The 18,693-nt window shown below is 41.0% G+C and overlaps 1 protein-coding gene across 1 annotated transcript; it reads left to right on the forward strand.

Moving 5' to 3' along the window:
* Positions 1 to 7,000: 7,000 nt before the first annotated feature.
* IL1A (interleukin 1, alpha) lies at positions 7,001 to 17,975 on the forward strand. The gene is made up of 7 exons (XM_011953068.1): positions 7,001 to 7,964; positions 8,632 to 8,686; positions 9,645 to 9,693; positions 10,574 to 10,796; positions 12,764 to 12,934; positions 14,319 to 14,443; positions 16,616 to 17,975. Exons 2-7 carry the CDS (start codon positions 8,640 to 8,642, stop codon positions 16,814 to 16,816), a joined length of 816 nt encoding a protein of 271 aa, XP_011808458.1. The 5' UTR covers positions 7,001 to 7,964; positions 8,632 to 8,639; the 3' UTR covers positions 16,817 to 17,975.
* The last annotated feature ends 718 nt before the right edge of the window (positions 17,976 to 18,693 follow it).

Consider the following 18,693-nt stretch of genomic DNA (forward strand, 5'->3'; position numbering starts at 1 on the left):
CTGCAGGAGAGAATGAGCATGTGTGTAGGAGGAACTTCCAAACACTTATAAAACCATCGGATCTTATGAGAACTCAGTATCACGAGAACAGCATAGGGGAAACTGACTCCATAATCCAATCACCTCCCACCAGGTCCTGCCCTCAACATGTGGGGATTATGGGAATTATAATTTGAGATGAGATTTGGTTGGGGACACAGAGCCAAACCATATCACCATTTTGGCTTTGTGGGTTTGGGCCAACTTCTTTACTGCAACCTGTTTTATCGGCAAGGTCTTTGCTACCTGTATCTTGTGCCAACCTCCTATCTCCTCCTATGACTTAGAATTCCTAACCTCCTAGGAATGCAGCTCAGTAGGTCTCAGTCTTATGTTACCCAGCCCCTATACAAGATGGAATTGTTCTGGTTCAAACAGCTCTGACAAAAAAAAAAAAAAAAAAAAAAGCAACAGGTCCCACACAAGTCTGCAATTGAGCAGGGAAGACATTAAGCCTTAAAGCTGCAACATAATCTTTGATTCCGTGTCCTGCAAGCTGGTTCAAGAGGTAGGCTCCCAAGGCCATAGACAGCCCTGCCTCTGCAGCTTCCCTGGGAGTAGCCCATGTGGCTGATCTCATGGGTTGGGGAGTTGAGTGTCTGCAGCTTTTCCAGGCTCAGGGTGCCAGCTGCCGGTGCATCTACCATTCTGGGGTCTGGAGGGCAGCAGCCCCACTCCCACAGCATCACCAGGCAGTGCCCCAGTGGGGACTGTGTGTGAGGACTCCAACCCCACATTTTCCCTTGGCATTGCCCTAGTGGAGGTTCTCTGCAAGGGCTCTGCCCCTGTATCATGCTTCTGCCTGGGAACCTAGGGTTTCTAAAACATCCTCTGAAATCTAGGTGGAAGTGCCCAGGCTCCCTCAATCTTGCATTCTGCGTGCCTGCAGGCTTAACACGACATGGAAACCACTAAGGCTTATGGCTTGTGCCCTCTGGAGTGGTGGCCCAAGCTGTATCTTGGCCCCTTTGAGCCAAAGCTAGAGTCAGAGCAGAGTGGCCAGGATGCGGGCAACAGTGTCCCAAAGCTGTGCATAGCAGTGTGGCCATGGCCTGGCCCATAAAACCTCTGGGCCTAGTGCACCAAACTTCTGCACCTGTGATGGGAAGGACTGTTTCACAGATCTCTGAAGTGCCCTCAAGGCCTTTTTCCCATTGTCTCGAATATTAGCACTTGGCTCCCTTTTCTTCATGCTAATCTCTCTAGCAATGATTGCTCTGCAGCCTACTTGGATTCTTTCTCTGCCACAAGGTCAGGCTGCAAATTTTCCAAATTTTTAGACTCTACTTCCATTTTAAATATAGGTTCCAACTTTAAGTCATTTCTTTACCCCTGAGCATAGGCTGTTAGAAGCAGACAGGCCATATCCTAGTTTAGAAATTTCTAAGTAGGCCAGGGGCGGTGGCTCACGCCTGTAACCCCAGCACTTTGGGAGGTTGAGGCAGGTGGATCACAAGGTCAGGAGATCGAGACCATCCTGGCTAACACGGTGAAACCTCGACTCTACTAAAATACTAAAGAATTAGCCGGGCATGGTGGCGGGTGCCTGTGGTCCCAGCTGCTCAGGAGGCTGAGGCAGAAGAATGGCGTGAACCCAGAAGGCGGAGCTTGTAGTGAGCCAAGATGGTGCCACTGCACTCCAGCCCGGGCGACACAGGGAGACTCCGTCTCAAAAAAAAAAAAAAGAAAAGAAAATTTCTAAGCAACACTTTGCTGCTGAGAGGTTTCTTCTACTAGACACTCTAAGTCATCACTCTTATGTTCAAACTTCCACAGATCCCCAGGACATAAACACAATGCACCCAATTTCTTCACTGAGTTATATCAAGGGTGACCTTTGCCCCAGTTCCCAATAAGTTCCCCATTTCCATCTGAGACTTTATCACCCTGGACTTCATTGGCCATATCACTATCAGCTTTTTGGTCACAACCATTTAGCCAGTCTCTAAGAAGTTCCAAACTTTCCTTCATCTTCTTGTTTTCTTCTGAGCCCTTTAAATTCTTCCAGTCTTTGCCCATTACCCAGTTCCAAAGTTGACTCCACATTTTAAGACATCTTTATAGCTAATGCCCCACTCTTCAGTACCAATTTTCTGTATTAAGCCATTCTTTTTTTTTTTTTTTTTTTTTTTGAGACAGAGTCTCACTCTGTTGCCCAGGTTGGAGTGCAGTGGCGCGATCTTGGCTCACTGCAAGCTCCGCTTCCCGGGTTCACGCCATTCTCCTGCCTCAGCCTCCCGAGTAGCTGAGACTATAGGCACCCACCACCACACCTGGCTAATTTTTTGTATTTTTAGTAGAGATGGGGTTTCACCATGTTAGCCAGGATGGTCTCGATCTCCTGACCTTGTGATCCACCCGCCTCAGCCTCCTAAAATGCTGGGTTTACAGGCGTGAGCCACCACGCCCAGCCTGTATTAAGCCATTCTTATCTTGCTATAAAGAAATATCTGAGGCTGTGTAATTTATATGGAAATAAAGTTTATTTTGGCTCACAGTTCTGCAGGCTGTACAAGCATGGCACCAACATCTGCTCAGATTTTGGCTAGGCCTTAGGAAGCTTCCAATCATGGCAGAGAGTGAAGGGGAGCAGGGATATCACATGTCAAAAGCAGTAACAAGACAGCAAAGGGGGAGTGCCACACACTTTTAAACAACCATATCTCAGGAGAACTCATTCAATATTGAGAGGACAGTACCAAGCTATTCATGAGGGATCTGCCCCCATGATCCAAACACCTCCCACCAGGCCCTACCTCCAACACTGGGGATTACATTTCAACATGAGATTTGGAGGGAACAAATACCCAGACTACATCATTCACCCGTCTCCAGAGAAAAGGAAAAGGGAATTTAGAAACAGAAAAAAACGCATCCATCAGAGAACAGATGAGCTAAGGTGAAGAGGTAATTGCAGCTAAATAGAAATTTGCTGACTGAACGTGAAGCTGTCCCTTCCTGCTACAGACTTCAGATTTTAGCCCACTTGAATTGCTCCATATCCTCCAAGCCATGGCCATCCCTTGACTCTCTGGGTTCCCAAGCACTTGCTGCCTTCATCACACAGTTTGAGTTAAGGCAGAAAGACTGGTTTCCACGTACACTTTGTGGAAGCTTTCTCATTTCTCTCTATAATCTCTGTCCTTTGTCTACTGCTTTAAAATCTAGAAATTGTTTACAAACACAAAGGTGATCCTTTAAAAGCTCAAAGCTGATTGTGTCACCAATATATACCACTCTTAATGGCTTCCTGTTAAACTCTGAGTAAACGCTTTATGGAGCCTACATAAGGCCATGACTGTCTGGCTCTTATTTTCCTCCTCATCCTCATCTCACCAATTCACCCTCCACTCCTGTACCCCTCACTCCTTCCTCCTCCTCTCTCTGAGCTCCAGACTCAATGACCTACTTCCACTCTTTTTGACCCCCAGGGACTTATCTCAGCCTGGAATTTTCCCTCTTTGCTCTCCACTGAACTGTACACTCCCAGTCTAAGACATGTGCTTCTGTCACACACCCTTACTGTACTTATCTCAGTTTATAATTATCTACTCATTTAGAAAAGTATTGATGAAGGTCTTCACTGTCAACTTTCAGTATAGCAGGAATCATAGCTGATTTTACTTAACGGGGTTTCATTCTTTGTAACTTTTTTTATTTTTTTTTTTGAGATGGAGACTCACTCTTGCCCAGGCCGGAGTGCTATGGTGTGATCTCAGCTCACAGTAACCTCCACCTCCTGGGTTCAAGTGATTCTCCTGCTTCAGCCTCCCGAGTAGCTGGGATTACAGATGCCTGTCACCACATCCAACTAATTTTTTGTATTTTTCGTAGAGATGGGGTTTCATCATGTTAGCTAAGCTGGTCTCGAACTCCTGACCTCAGGCGATCCACCCACCTAGGCCTGCCAAAGTGCTGGGATTACAGGCATGAGCCACCGCGCCCAGCCACTCCTTTTTCACTTATGGGTGAGAAGCCATTAGAGATTATTTCTTCTTTTTTTCTCTCTCTTCACTGACACACCAGGGTCACTAAGTAGTAGGATACTTTGAACTAGAATTCAAGAAATTGAGTTTCAATTTTACCTCCCACTGTCATATGAATTCTCCATGTGACCTTGGGCCATACTTCCCCTGTACCCTGTTTCCTCTTTTATAAAAGTAAGAGTTTAAACTAGATAGTCTCCGACATGCATCCTTCTCTAACATATTCTGGGACCTTCAATAGACTAAGATAAAGCAGAATAATTAAAACTTAATTTAAAAGAACACAGGAAAGGAAGTGGCTACATTAAGGAAAAGAGACATCCTCATGGTTGAAGAAACGTATGCCCTGGTGTCTGGATCCCATTTAGGAAACATGGTAACTTTGCAATCTTGGGCAGATTGCTTAATTTCTCTAGACCTTGACTTCCTCTTCTGTAAGATGTGATAAGAACATCTACCTCACAGGTCTGATGAGAGGATTAAGTGAGATAATGTATTATAATCCCTTAAACCTGGTAGGCTGTTATGTTAAGTCCTTTCCTCCTTCTCTGTAGCTATAATGGAATTTAAAAACATATTATAACTAGAGCATGAGTTGCGACTAAAGGCTCAGTTGTCTCTGCATGTGTTGGCTTACGCATGCTTAATTCCTCTGAAAAGCTTTTATACCACGTGAAAGGAAATAATTGCATTTCCCTGAAAATTCACAGGAAAAAGTTACATTTTTCTCTTCATTCAAGTGATTGTGTCAGACCCAACCACATGCAACAATTTTAAAGTTGCTTCCAAATAGGTTTACAGATATTTCCTGTCTTCATGGAACAATGGCAAGACCATGACTGAAGTTCACATCCAGATACCACCACTAACCATGTACCCAATTACTTCAATCACCTTCATTCAGGTCTTATATATCACAGAATAAAATCAGAGTTCATCAGAGGAGGTGAAGAGAGGGAGAGGAGATATTTCAATCCCTTCCCCCCTCCCCTGTTTTCTGTTTTTTTTTTTTTTTAACAAGGATCCTAGAGTTACTGAATGATAGCATGTTCAAGGGGGAAAGACCCTAAGGATGATCTTTTTCAGTCAACACTTGATGTTGGTGATGATAAGAGACTCGAGTATCTTTATGCAGTGGAAAGAGAAGACTGGACTCGGAATCAGAAGCTTGAGTTCAAGCACTGGTTTCATCAGTCTTGTGGTCTTGAGTTGGTCACTTAATGTATTCAAGGATCCTCAGCTATGAAAGAGGACAGTGTCAGCTAACTCTTGTAGGTGCAGTGAGGAGGCAGCGAGACAGTGCAGGTAAGCTAGGAAACAATTGCCACATGAAAGGCATCACAATAGTTCTTTGGACTCACAAGCTCCAATCTTATAAAACATACCCAGTCACCTACCAACATAGAACATCTCACCTTGCATATCTGATTTTGTGGATCATGGGAAAAAACTGCTGATTCCTAGCAAAACCCATGGCATAGAATAAATGCACAATATTTTTTTTTTCTTCCTAAATGATTTAGATGACAGTGACTCATTAAGGGTTTCTTGAGGCCTCCTCAGAGTCAAGAGGTGAGTGCCTGAAGCCACCCAACGTCCCTGTCACAGCATGGCTCCCAACACACACACACCACAGGCCTGCCCAGTATGTTCCACTACCCCTTCCCTAGAAGAGGTAAGTTTTGTTCACAGTCCCAGAAAAGCAAGCTCCTCAAAACAATGCAAGGACTCCCCTCTCTCTGAACCTCACCCACCCTAGTTTTCCTTTAAAAATCAATTGACAAGACAATCATGTGAAGGAAAAGGTTGGGTGATATTCTAACCCAAGTTGGCTGCTTCTCAACCAAGTTCTTGAGAAATTCAACAACCACATTTGGGGAATTCTCTACAACAGAGGAGTGAGGATGGGACCAGGATGGGTGTTGCCTATGTTGGTGGAACCAGGGTTTTTCCTGGATTACCAAAGAGATGGTATGCATTGCTCCCAGAAGCTAAATATCTTCAGGCTTTCAATGGTGGTCTTCACCTGAAAATGTTATCCCTGTTGAAGCTTTCAAGCCAATATTTTCATAAGAACTATATTTTCTTTGGTGAACTAAGGCATTATAATGATGACTATACAGGTTCTTGAGTGACTGAAGCCATCATTAGCATTGTTATTATTTTTGTTTAGTTGCATCTCCATAGCAGCTCACATTCACAATGTGCTTTGCAATTGTTCCTTAGCAATAGCCCTCACAAGATTCTCAGGAGGAGAGGGGGTAATCAGGATTAACATTTCTGTGTTGCCTAAGGAGGAACCAAGGTAAGCAGAAATGTAGCCAGTTGGCTGATATCACTGTTCCTTCAGGATTTGTCCTTAGACACCCAAGCTTCTACCCTAGTCTAGTGCTACATTTACATTGCTTACATCCAAGTGTGGTTATTTCTGTGGCTCTTGTTATAACTATTATAGCACCAGGTACATGACCAGGAGAATTAAACTAGCATATAAGAGATTTTGCACCTGAAATAGACCTTATGACATCTAACCAATCCTATTATTTATAATTAAACAGGAACAGAGGGAATACTTTATCCAACTCACACAAGCCGCTTTCCTCTCAGATCCACACTTTTTTGCTTTTCTATACCATGTTTTAGTGCCTTGTCTCTTTTTTTTTCTCTCTCTCTCTTCTACCTTGTTCTTCCATCCATTTCCTTTGTTTGTTTGTTTATTATTTTTTAGAGATGGGGGCTTCACTACATTGCCCACACTGGACTCGAACTCTGGGCCTCAAGTGATCGTCCTGCCTCAGCCTCCTGAACAGCTGGAACTACAGGGGCATGCCACCACACCTAGTTCATTTCCTTTATTTAAAATATATATGGCTTAAACTTCAACTGGGAACATCCATTTGCTAAGAGTCTGGTGTTCTGCCACCTGAACTAGGCTGGCCACAAGAATTATAAAAGCCGAGAAATTCTTTAATAATAGTAACCAGGCAACACCATTGAAGTCTCAGATGTAAAAATCCATGCCTTCCTTTCCCCCAATCTCCATTCCCAAATTTAGCCACTGGCTTCTGGCTGAAGCCTTAGGCATACCTCCCGGGGCTTGCACACACCTTCTTCTACAGAAGACACACCTTGGGCATATCCTACAGAAGACCAGGCTTCTCTCTGGTCCTTGGTAGAGGGCTACTTTACTGTAACAGGGCCAGGGTGGAGAGTTCTGTCCCGAAGCTCTGTCCCCTCTGTAGGAAATGTGTTGACAATATTCAGAGGAGTAAGAGGCTCAAGACTTCTTTGTGGTCAAATATCACTTTTCTCTTCTCTACCCTGACCTAACCAGGAGCTTGTCACCCCATACTCTGAAGTGATTTATGCCTTAATCAAGCAAACTTCCCTCTTCGGAAAAGATGGCTCATTTTCCCTCAAAAGTTGCCAGGAGCTGCCAAGTATTCTGCCAGTTCACATTCAACCTGGAGCACAATCAGCAGATTCAGCCAGATTCAGCCAGAACACAACTCCAGCTACTATTAGAACTATTATTATTAATGAATTCCTCTCCAAATCTAGCCCCTTGACTTCTGATTTCAGGATTTCTCCCTTCCTCCTAGAAACTTGATAAGTTTCCTGCACTTCCCTTTTTCTAAGACTACATGTTTGTCATCTTATAAAGCAAAGCAGTGAATAAAGGAACCAGGTCAATAACTTTTGGAATATCTGCAAACAACAATAATATCAGCTATGCCATCTTTCATTATTTTAGCCAGTATCAAGTTGAACGAACGTAGAAAAATACAAAACTGAATTCTTCCCTGTAAATTCCCCGTTTTGACGACGTACTTGTAGCCACGCCTACTTAAGACAATTACAAAAGGCGAAGAAGACTGACTCAGGCTTAAGCTGCCAGCCAGAGAGGGAGTCATTTCATTGGCGTTTGAGTCAGCAAAGGTATTGTCCTCACATCTCTGGCTATTAAAGTATTTTCTGTTGTTGTTTTTCTCTTTGGCTGTTTTCTCTCACATTGCCTTCTCTAAAGCTACAGCCTCTCCTTTCTTTTCTTGTCCCTCCCCGGTTTTGGTATGTGACCTAGAATTACAGTCAGATTTTAGAAAATTATTCTCTCATTTTTCTGATAAGGACCGATTTGTTTTACTGAGAGACAGCAGAATTAGCTTCCTGTGAGGGCATGGGGTGAATACAACTGAGGCTTCTCATGGGAGGGAATCTCTACTACCCAAAATTATTAGGAGAAAATTGAACATTTCCAACTCTGTCTCTCTCTTACCTCTGTGTAAGGGAAACACCTTATTCTTGTGGTGTTTTTGTAACCTCTTCAAACTTTCATTGATTGAATGCCTGTTCTGTGCAATACATTAGGTTGGGCACATAAGGAATACCAATATAAATAAAACATTCTAAAAGAAGTTTACGATCTAATAAAGGAGACAGGTACATAGCAAACTAATTCAAAGGAGCTAGAAGATGGAGAAAATGCTGAATGTGGACTAAGTCATTCAACAAAGTTTTCAAGAAGCACAAAGAGGAGGGGTTCCCCTCACAGGTATCCGGGTTAGAGGCTGGCTGAGCTGACAGTGGCTGGTGTTCTCTGTTGCAGAAGTCAAGATGGCCAAAGTTCCGGACATGTTTGAAGACCTGAAGAACTGTTACAGGTAAGGAATAAGATTTATCTCTTGTGATTTAATGAAAGTTTCAAGGCTCACCAGAATCCAGCTAGGCATAACAGTGACCAGCATGGGGCCAGGCCGGCAGAGGCTGTAGAGATGTGTACTAGTCCTGAAGTCAGAGCAGGTTCAGAGAAGACCCAGAAAAACTAAGCATTCACATGTTAAACTGAGATTACATTGGCAGGGAGACTGCCATTTTAGAAAAGTTATTTTTGAGGTCTGCTGAGTCCTACATGAATTTCAGCATCAACTCAGACACAGCCTCTGTTGAGATCACATACCCTGATATAAGAATGGGTTTTACTGGTCCATTCTCAGGAAAACTTGGTCTCCTTCAGGAATAGGAAATGACTCCACAGCAAGCTGGGCATGTGAACGCAGATACGCAGGCAAATCTCGCTCATATGTAGAAGAAAGGTAAATGAACACAAAGATAAAATTACGGAACATATTAAACTAACATGATGTTTCCATTATCGGTAGTCAATACTAATGCAAACTAGGCTGTCAAAATTTTGCCTGGATATTTTACTAAGTATAAATTATGAAATCTGTTTTAGTGAATACATGAAAGCAATGTGTAACATATAATCCATTTGGTTAAAATAAAAATGAAGTGCTTCAAAACCTTTCTTTTCTCTTAAGGAGCTTAACATTCTTCCCTGAACTTCAATTAAAGCTCTTCAATTTGTTAGCCAGGTCTAATTTTTATAGATAAAGCACAGGTAAAGCTCAAAGCCTGTCTTGATGACTACTAATTCCATATTAGTAAGGTATGAATTACTCTACCTATGTGTACGTGTAGAAGTCCTTAAATTTCAAAGATGACAGTAATGGCCGTGTATATGTGTGTGACCCACAAGTACCGTGGTCATTAAAACACATTGGCCAGAGACCAAAGTGAAATAACAAACAATTACATTCTCATCGTCTTATTTGGCAGTGAAAACGAAGAAGACAGTTCCTCCATTGACCATCTGTCTCTGAATCAGGTAAGCAAATGACTGTAATTCTCATGGGACTGCTATTCTTACACGGTAGTTTCTTCATCAAAAGAGAACAGCAATGACTTGAATCTTAAATGCTTTTGTTTTACCCTCACTAGAGGTCCAGAGACCTGTCTTTCATTGTAAGCGAGACCAGCTGCCTTATAAAGTTGATGTGCATTGGCTTCTCCCAGAACAGAGCAGAATTATCCCAAATCCCTGAGAACTGGAGTCTCCTGGGGCAGGCTTCATCAGGATGTTAGTTATGCCATCCTGAGACAGGCCCCACAGACCGCTTCACCAGGGGTCTGTCTCCTAACATGATGTGTTGTGGTTGCCCTCTCTGACACCAGCATCAGAGGTTAGAGAAAGTCTCCAAACATGAAGCTGAGGGAGAGGAAGCAAGCCAATTGAAAGTGAGAAATCTACAGCTACTCACCAAGCTGTGTCATTCTGTTTGGAGACCACAAATAGACAGTATAAGCACTGTCTGGTATGTCTTTGGTACTGGCTTTAAAAGCTATCCCCAAAGGAGTATTTCTAAAATATTTAGAGCATTGTTAAGTAGATTTTTAGCCTCCTGAAAGGGAACTAATTGGAAAGCTACCACTCACTACAATCATTGTTAACCTATTTAGTTACAGCATCTCATTTTTGAGCATGCAAATAAATGAAAAAGTCTTCCTAAAAAATCCTCTTTTTACCTTGGAAGGAGAAAGGAAGGTGAGACAAAAGGGAGAGAGGAAGGGAAGCCTAATGAAACATGAGTTACCTAAGACCAGAATGGAGATCCTCCTCACTACAGCTGCTGAATATAGCACTACTGAAAGGACTTTCATTCCCTGACCATGAACAGCCTCTCAGTTTCTGTTTTCCTTCCTCATAGAAATCCTTCTATGATGTAAGCTATGACCCACTCCATGAAGGCTGCATGGATCAGTCTGTGTCTCTGAGTATCTCGGAAATCTCTAAAACATCCAAGCTTACCTTCAAGCAGAGCATGGTGGTAGTAGCAACCAATGGGAAGGTTCTGAAGAAGAGACGGTTGAGTTTAAGCCAATCCATCACTGATGATGACCTGAAGGCCATCACCAGTGACTCAGAGGAAGGTAAGGGGTCAAGCACAATAATATCTTTGTTTCATAGTTTTAAGTAAGTAGGGACAATAGAATTTAGGGGAAAATTAAACCTGGAGTCAGAATAACAAGAAGACAACCAAGCATTAGTCTGGTAACTACACAGAAAAAAAATTAATGTTTATCCTTCTCCAGGAGGGAGAGATGAGCAGTGGCCTGAATTGAGAATACTTGCTCACAGCCATTATTTCTTGGCCATATTGTAAAGGTCGTGTGACTTTTAGCCTTTCAGGAGAAGCAGTAACAAGACCACTTACAAGCTATGTTCCTCTCATACTAACTATGCCTCCTTGGGCACGTTACATAATCTTTCGGTGATTCAGATTATTGGGTTCTACTGTAAAATGGAAATAATCAGAATCCCCCCACTCATTGGATTGTTGTAAAGATTAAGAGTCTCAGGCTTTACAGACTGAGATAGCTGGGCCCTCCTGACTGTTATAAAGATTAAATGAGTCAACATTCCCTAACTTCTGGACTAGAATAACGTCTGGTACATAGTAAGAACCCAATAAATGTTAGCTATTATTATTATTATTATTATTACTACTACTACTACCTATATGAATACTACCAGCAATACTAATTTATTAATGACTGATTATGTCTAAACCTCACAAGAATCCTACCTTCTCATTTTACATAAAAGGAAACTAAGCTCATTGAGATAGGTAAACTGCCCAATGGCACACATCTGTAAGTGGGAGAGCCTCAAATCTAATCCAGTTCTACCAGAGTATAAAAATCATGGTTTCTCCTCCATGCCTTTACTGTACAAGCCTCCACACGAACTAGAAACCCAGTATTCCTGTTTTTAGGATAATACCTAAGCAATAACATGTGTTTACCTAGAAGGTTTTAAAATGTAACAATATATAAGAAAATAAAGGCCGGGCGCGGTGGCTCAAGCCTGTAATCCCAGCACTTTGGGAGGCCGAGACAGGTGGATCACGAGGTCAGGAGATCGAGACCATCCTGGTCTACACGGTGAAACCCCGTCTCTACTAAAAAATACAAAAAAATAGCCGGGCGAGATGGCGGGCGCCTGTAGTCCCAGCTACTCGGGAGGCTGAGACAGGAGAATGGCGTAAACCCAGGAGGCGGAGCTTGCAGTGAGCCGAGATCGCGCCACTGCACTCCAGCCTGGGCGACAGAGCGAGACTCCGTCTCAAAAAAAAAAAAAAAAAAGAAAATAAAAATCACTCATATTGCCAGTGAGAGTTCACTACTACCAGCACTATGGTATGTTTCCTTAAAGTCTTTGCTATACACATACCTACATGTGAACAAATATGTCTAACATTATCAAGACCACACTATTTACAACTTTATATCCAGCTTTTCTTACTTAGCAATATATTGAGGACATTTTAGAGTGCCCATTTTTCACCATTATAAGCAATGCAGCAATGAACATCTGTATAAATATTCATTTCTCTCACCCTTTATTCCCTTAGAATATATTCCCAGAAGTAGAATTTCCCAGAGCCATGAAGATTTGTGACGCTATAGATATGTGCCACTTTGCAGAAATGTGGTGGATCTGCACTCTTAGTGACATATATAATTATTTTTAAGGCGTTCATCTTTTTCTCAGAGTGCATTCATTTGAAAACATAGATAGGAAATACTGGTAGTCTTCCTGGTCAGTTAGAAACACCCACACAATGAGAAAGTTGTGCAAATAGTCTTTTTAAAAACAATGAAACTATTGCCTGAGGAATTGAAGTTTTAAAAGAAGCACGTAAGTAACAACAAGGATAATCCTAGAAAACCAATTCTACTGCTGACTGGGTGATTTCACTTCTCTTTGCTTCCTCATTTGGATTAGAATATTCCTAATATCCCCTCCAGAACTATCTTTCCTGCTTGTACTAGAGTGTGTATATCCTCTGTGTTTGTACATAGACATTAATCTACACCTGTGATCATGGTTTTAGAAATCATCAAGCCCAGGTCAGCACCTTTTAGCTTCCTAAGCAATATGAAATACAACTTTATAAGGATCATCAAACACGAATTCATCCTGAATGACGCCCTCAATCAAAGTATAATTCGAGCCAATGATCAGTACCTCACGGCTGCTGCATTACATAATCTGGATGAAGCAGGTACATTAAAATGGCACCAGACATTTCTGTCATCCTCCCCTCCTTTCATTTACTTATTTATTTATTTCAATCTTTCTGCTTGCAAAAAAACATACCTCTTCAGAGTTCTGAGTTGCACCATTCTTCTAGAATAGCTTGAAGCACAGTGCTCCCATAAAAATCCCAAGCCAGGGCAGAAGGTTCAACTAAATCTGGAAGTTCCACAAGAGAGAAGTTTCCTGTATTTGAGAGTAAAGGGTTGTGCACAAAGCTTGCTGATGTACTACCTCTTTGGTTCTTTCAGACATTCTTACTCTCAATTTTAAAACCGAGCAAACTCACTGTCAGACATATTAAATGACTTACTCAGATTTACCCAGAAACCAATGAAGAACAATCACTCTCCTTTAAAAAGTCTGTTGATGAAACTCACAAGTAGCACCAAACTAGGAAGGTCTTTATTATCTCTGATAACATATTTGTAAGGCAAAACCACCAATAAGCCAAATATGGCTTAAAGGATGAAGTTTAGTGTCCAAAAACTTTTATCACACACATCCAATTTTTATGGCGGACATGTTTCAGTTTCAACAGCATACGTATTTTCAAAGGTCCAGAGAGGCAATTTTGCAATAAACAAGCAAGACTTTTTCTGATTGGATGCACTTCAGCTAACATGCTTTCAACTCTGCATTTACAAATTATTTTGTGTTCTATTTTCCTACTTAATATTATTTCTGCAATTTTCCCAATATTGACATCATATGTGTATTTGCCATTTTTAATGTCACTAGATAATTCAATCATGTTGCTATGTTGGTCCCTTGGGTTTACTCTAAATAGCTTGGTTGCAAATATCTTTGTATATATTATTGTTTTTTCTCCTATCTGGTAATCTCTTTGAGCATATCCCAGAGTGGAATGCCTAGATCAATGGGCATAAATAATTTGACAGCTCTTATTAAACATTATTATGTAAGTAAAAACTGAACTACTTTTCAGTATCATTAGCAACATGTGAGCGTATCAGCTTCCTAAAGCCCTCCATGTTAGGTTATTATGAACTCATGATCTAACAAATTACAGGGTCTATCCCACTAACGAAATTATAAGAGATTCAACACTTATTCAGCCCCCAAGGATTCATTCAATGTAGAAAATTCTAAGAACATTAACCAAGTATTTACCTGCTTGGTGAGTGTGGAAGACATTGTGAAGGATACAAAGATGTATAGAATTCCATTCCTGACTTCCAGGTATTCACACCATAGGTGGGGACCTAACTATACACACATACGTACACACATACACACACACACACACCATGCACACACAATCTACGTCAACACTTGATTTTATACAAATACAACGAATTTACTTTCTTTTTGGTTCTTCTCTTCACCAGTGAAATTTGACATGGGTGCTTATACGTCATCAAAGGATGATACTAAAGTTCCTGTGATTCTAAGAATCTCAGAAACTCAATTGTATGTGAGCGCCCAAGATGAAGACCAACCGGTGCTGCTGAAGGTCAGTTGTCCTTTGTCTCCCACTTACCCTCATTTACATCTCATATGTTTGTAAATAAGCCCGATAGGCAGACACCTCTAACAAGGTGACACCGTCCTCTTTTCTTCCTACCACAGCCCCCACCTGCCCACCCCACTCCCATCGATTCCAGAGGCATGCCTAGGCAGGATCTGTGAGAAAATATAATAGAGGTGGCAAAAGCAAATAAGAAGAAAATTACCTTCTTCTTTCTTTTTCTTTTCCCTGCCTGACCTTATTCACCTCCCATCCCAGGGCATCCATTTATTCCATTGATCTTTACTGACATCTATTATCTGACCTACACAATACTAAACCTTAGGACAATGTGGCCTGCTTCCAAGAAACTCAAATAAGCCAACTGAGATCAGAGAGGATTAATCACCTGCCAATGGGCACAAAGCAAAAAGCTGGGAACCAAGTCCCAAAATGGGGCCTGCTGCTTCCAGTGCCCCTCTCTCTGCATTGATGTCAGCATTATCCTTCATCCCAGCCCTATCTCCACTACCACTTCCCCCCTCAAACACACACACACACAATAGCCTTAGATGTTTTCTCCACTGATAAGTAGGTGACTCAATTTGTAAGTGTGTAATCCAAGACCTTCTATTCCCAACTAGAACTTATGTGTCTGTCTGTGCTTTTCTGGATCAAGTGATGTCTACAGAGTAGGGTAGCAGCTTCATTCATGAACTCATTCAACAAGCATTATTCATTGAGAGCCTTCTATTTTTCAGGCATAGTGCCAACAGCTGTGTAGACAGTGGGGCATCAAAGCCTCTAGTCTCATAGAACTTAGTCTTCTGGAGGATACGGAAAATAGATAACTCAAACAACCAACAAAAGAGCAAGACACTGCAAAAAAAAAAAATGAATAGGATGCTAAGATAGAGAAAAGTGGGAGAGTGCTATTTAGACAAAGTGGTAAAAACAAATCCCCTTGTGAGATGAGAGCTGCCAACAGGAGGGGGTGGGTCATGGTTGTGGGTTTGGGGTTAGGACATTCAGAGAAGTGTGAACGCACCCAAGCCCTACAATTTCAAGATGGTAAAGGACAGCTCCAAGGATCAGAAGAAGCACTCTTGGAACTGGGGCATTTTGAGAAGGAGAAACCATATGCAGAGACTAGAGCTTGCATTTGGATTTCATTTGAGATACAACGAAAAGCCATTAATGGGTTTCAGACAGTGCAATGCCCTGACCTCATTTATATTTTCTAAAATAGAAAACAGATCAGAAGGAAGGCAATAGAGAAAGCAGAAAGTCCAATGAGGAGGTTTAACGGCAGTCATGGGGGTGGGGTAAGGAAAAGAAGTGGAAAGAAACAGGCAGAATTGGGTTATATTTTAGAGATAGAACCAACAGAAGGAAGAGAAGAAATATCATTTATGAGAAGGGAAAAAGTAGGAGAGGAATAGGTTTGGGAAATAAATCCTGCTGACATTGGAAACCCCAAGGAAGCCTCAAAAGTATATTTACTTGCTTTAGATTTTTAAAAGAGTAGGAAAGAAGCATCTCAACTTGGAATTTGAAATCTATTTTTCCATAAAAGCATTGTTAAATTCTACTCATACTCACAAGAAAAGTACACTCTGAAGAAAGTATATTGAAAGAGTTTAGTTACTGATATACTTATGAATTTCGTGTGTGCGTGTGTATGTGTGTGTGTATGTTTAAGCTTCAATTGTTGACTTAAATACTGAGATAAATGTCATCTAAATGCTAAATTGATCTCCCAAAGGTATCATTTGTTCATTTGGAGATCAAAATGTTTAGGGGGCTTAGAATCACCAGTGCTCAGATTTGATGCAAAATGCCTTAGGCCTATGTTGAAGGCAGGACAGAAACAATGTTTCCCTCCTACCTGCCTGGATACAGTGAGATACTAGTGTCTCCGGTAATCTTCATAACTAATTTAGATCTCTCTCTAATCAACTAAGGAAATCAACTCTTATTAATAGACTGGGCCACACATCTACTAGGCATGTAATAAATGCTTGCTGAATGAACAAATGAATGAAGAGCCTATAGCATCATGTTACAGCCATAGTCCTAAAGTGCTGTTTCTCATGAAGGCCAAATGCCAAGGGATTGAGCTTCAGTCCTTTTACTAACGTCTTGCTCTCTAACAGAATTCTCTTCTTTTCTTCATAGGAGATGCCTGAGATACCCAAAACCATCACAGGTAGCGACACCAACCTCCTCTTCTTCTGGGAAACTCATGGCACTAAGAACTACTTCACATCAGTTGCCCATCCAAACTTGTTTATTGCCACAAAGCAAGACTATTGGGTGTGCTTGGCAAGGGGGCCACCCTCTATCACTGACTTTCAGATACTGGAAAACCAGGCTTAGGTCTGGAGTCTGCTCACTTGTACAGTGTTGACAGTTCGTATGTACCATGCATATGAAAAAGCTAAATCCTTTACTGTTAGTCATTTGCTGCGTGTGTACTGAGCCTTGTAATTCTAAATGAATGTTTACACTCTTTGTAAGAGAGGAGCAATGTCTAGTGGAACCAACGCTAACATATAATGTTGTTTGTTATTTAAAGAACACCCTATATTTTGCATAGTACCAATCATTTTAATTATTATTCTTCATAACAATCTTAGGAGGACCAGAGTTACTGACTACGGCTACCAAAAAGACTCTGCCCATATTACAGATGGGCAAATTAAGGCATAAGAAAACCAAGAAATATGCACAATAGCAGTTGAAATAAGAAGCCACGGACCTAGTATTTCATTTCAACTGTTTACTTCTACTTTTAAGTTGCTGATGAACTCTTACTCAAATAGCATAAGTTTCTGGGACCTCAGTTTTATCATTTTCAAAATGGAGTGAATAATACCTAAGCCTTCCTGCCGCAACAGTTTTTTATGCTAATCAGGGAGGTCATTTTGGTAAAATACTTCTTGAACCTGAGCCTCAAGATGAAGGCAAAGCACGAAATGTTATTTTTAAATTATTATTTATATATGTATTTATAAATATATTTAAGATTATTATAACATATTATATTTATGGGAGCCCCTTCATCCTCTGAGCGTGACCAGGCATCCTCCAGAATAGCAGACAGTGTTTTCTGGGATGAGTAAGTTTGATTTCATTAATATAGGGCATTTGGGTCCAAGTTGTGCTTATCCCATAACCAGGAAACTCTGCATTCTAGTACTTGGGAGACCTGTAATTATATAATAAATGTATATTAATTACTTTGAGCTGATAATTGGTCCAATCTTTGACTCTTTTGCAATTAAACTTGCCTGGGCGTTCTTGTTTCATTCAATTCTACCTGCAATCAAGTCCTACAAGCTAAAATTAGATGAACTCAACTTTGACAACCATGAGACCACTGTTATCAAAACTTTCTTTTTTGGAATGTAATCAACGTTTCTTCTAGGTTATAAAAATTGTGATCAGACCATATGTTACATTATTATCAACAATAGTGATTGATAGATTATTATCAGTCATAACTGAATAAAGCTTTCAACAAAATTCTCTGACACATAGTTGTTCACTGTCTTAATAATTATTTTACTGCATGGTAATTAGGAACAAAAGGTAAACATTTACATAAATAATTGCATTTAGTGTTACTTTATAAAACCAAACCAAGATTTTATATTTTTTCTCCTCTTTGTTAGCTGCCAGTATGCATAAATGGCATTAAGAATGATAATATTTCCAGGTTCACTTAAAGCTCACATTACACATACACAAAACATGTGTTCCTATCTTTATACAAACTCACACATATAGAGATACATTAAAAACAACTAATAGGCCAGGCACGGTGGCTCAGACCTCAATCCCAGCACTTTGGGAGGCCAAGGCAGGAGGATCACTTGAGGTCAGGAGTTCGAGACCAGACTAGGCAACATAGTGAGACCTCATCTCTACAAAAAAAAATTAAAAAAAAAAAAATTAGCTGGACATGGTAGTGAGCACCTCGTCCCAGCTACTTGGGAGGCTTCAGGTGGGAGGATCACTTGAGCCTGGGAGATGGAGGCTGCAGTGAGCTGTGTTCATACCACTGCACCCCAACCTGGGCGACAGAGTGAGACCCAGTCTCAAAAGATAGATAAATTTTTTAAAATGTTAAAAACATATAAAAGAGAATTTTAAAAGAACAACTAATGGATCCAAGCATGGATGCAAGATATATTTAGTTGGCAAATCAAGGTTAGTATCAAGGGATCTTGGAATTGGGTGTGGTAGATTTG

The sequence above is a fragment of the Colobus angolensis genome, unplaced genomic scaffold, assembly GCF_000951035.1.
Source record: "Colobus angolensis palliatus isolate OR3802 unplaced genomic scaffold, Cang.pa_1.0 Scaffold356, whole genome shotgun sequence".
NCBI lineage: Eukaryota > Metazoa > Chordata > Mammalia > Primates > Cercopithecidae > Colobus > Colobus angolensis.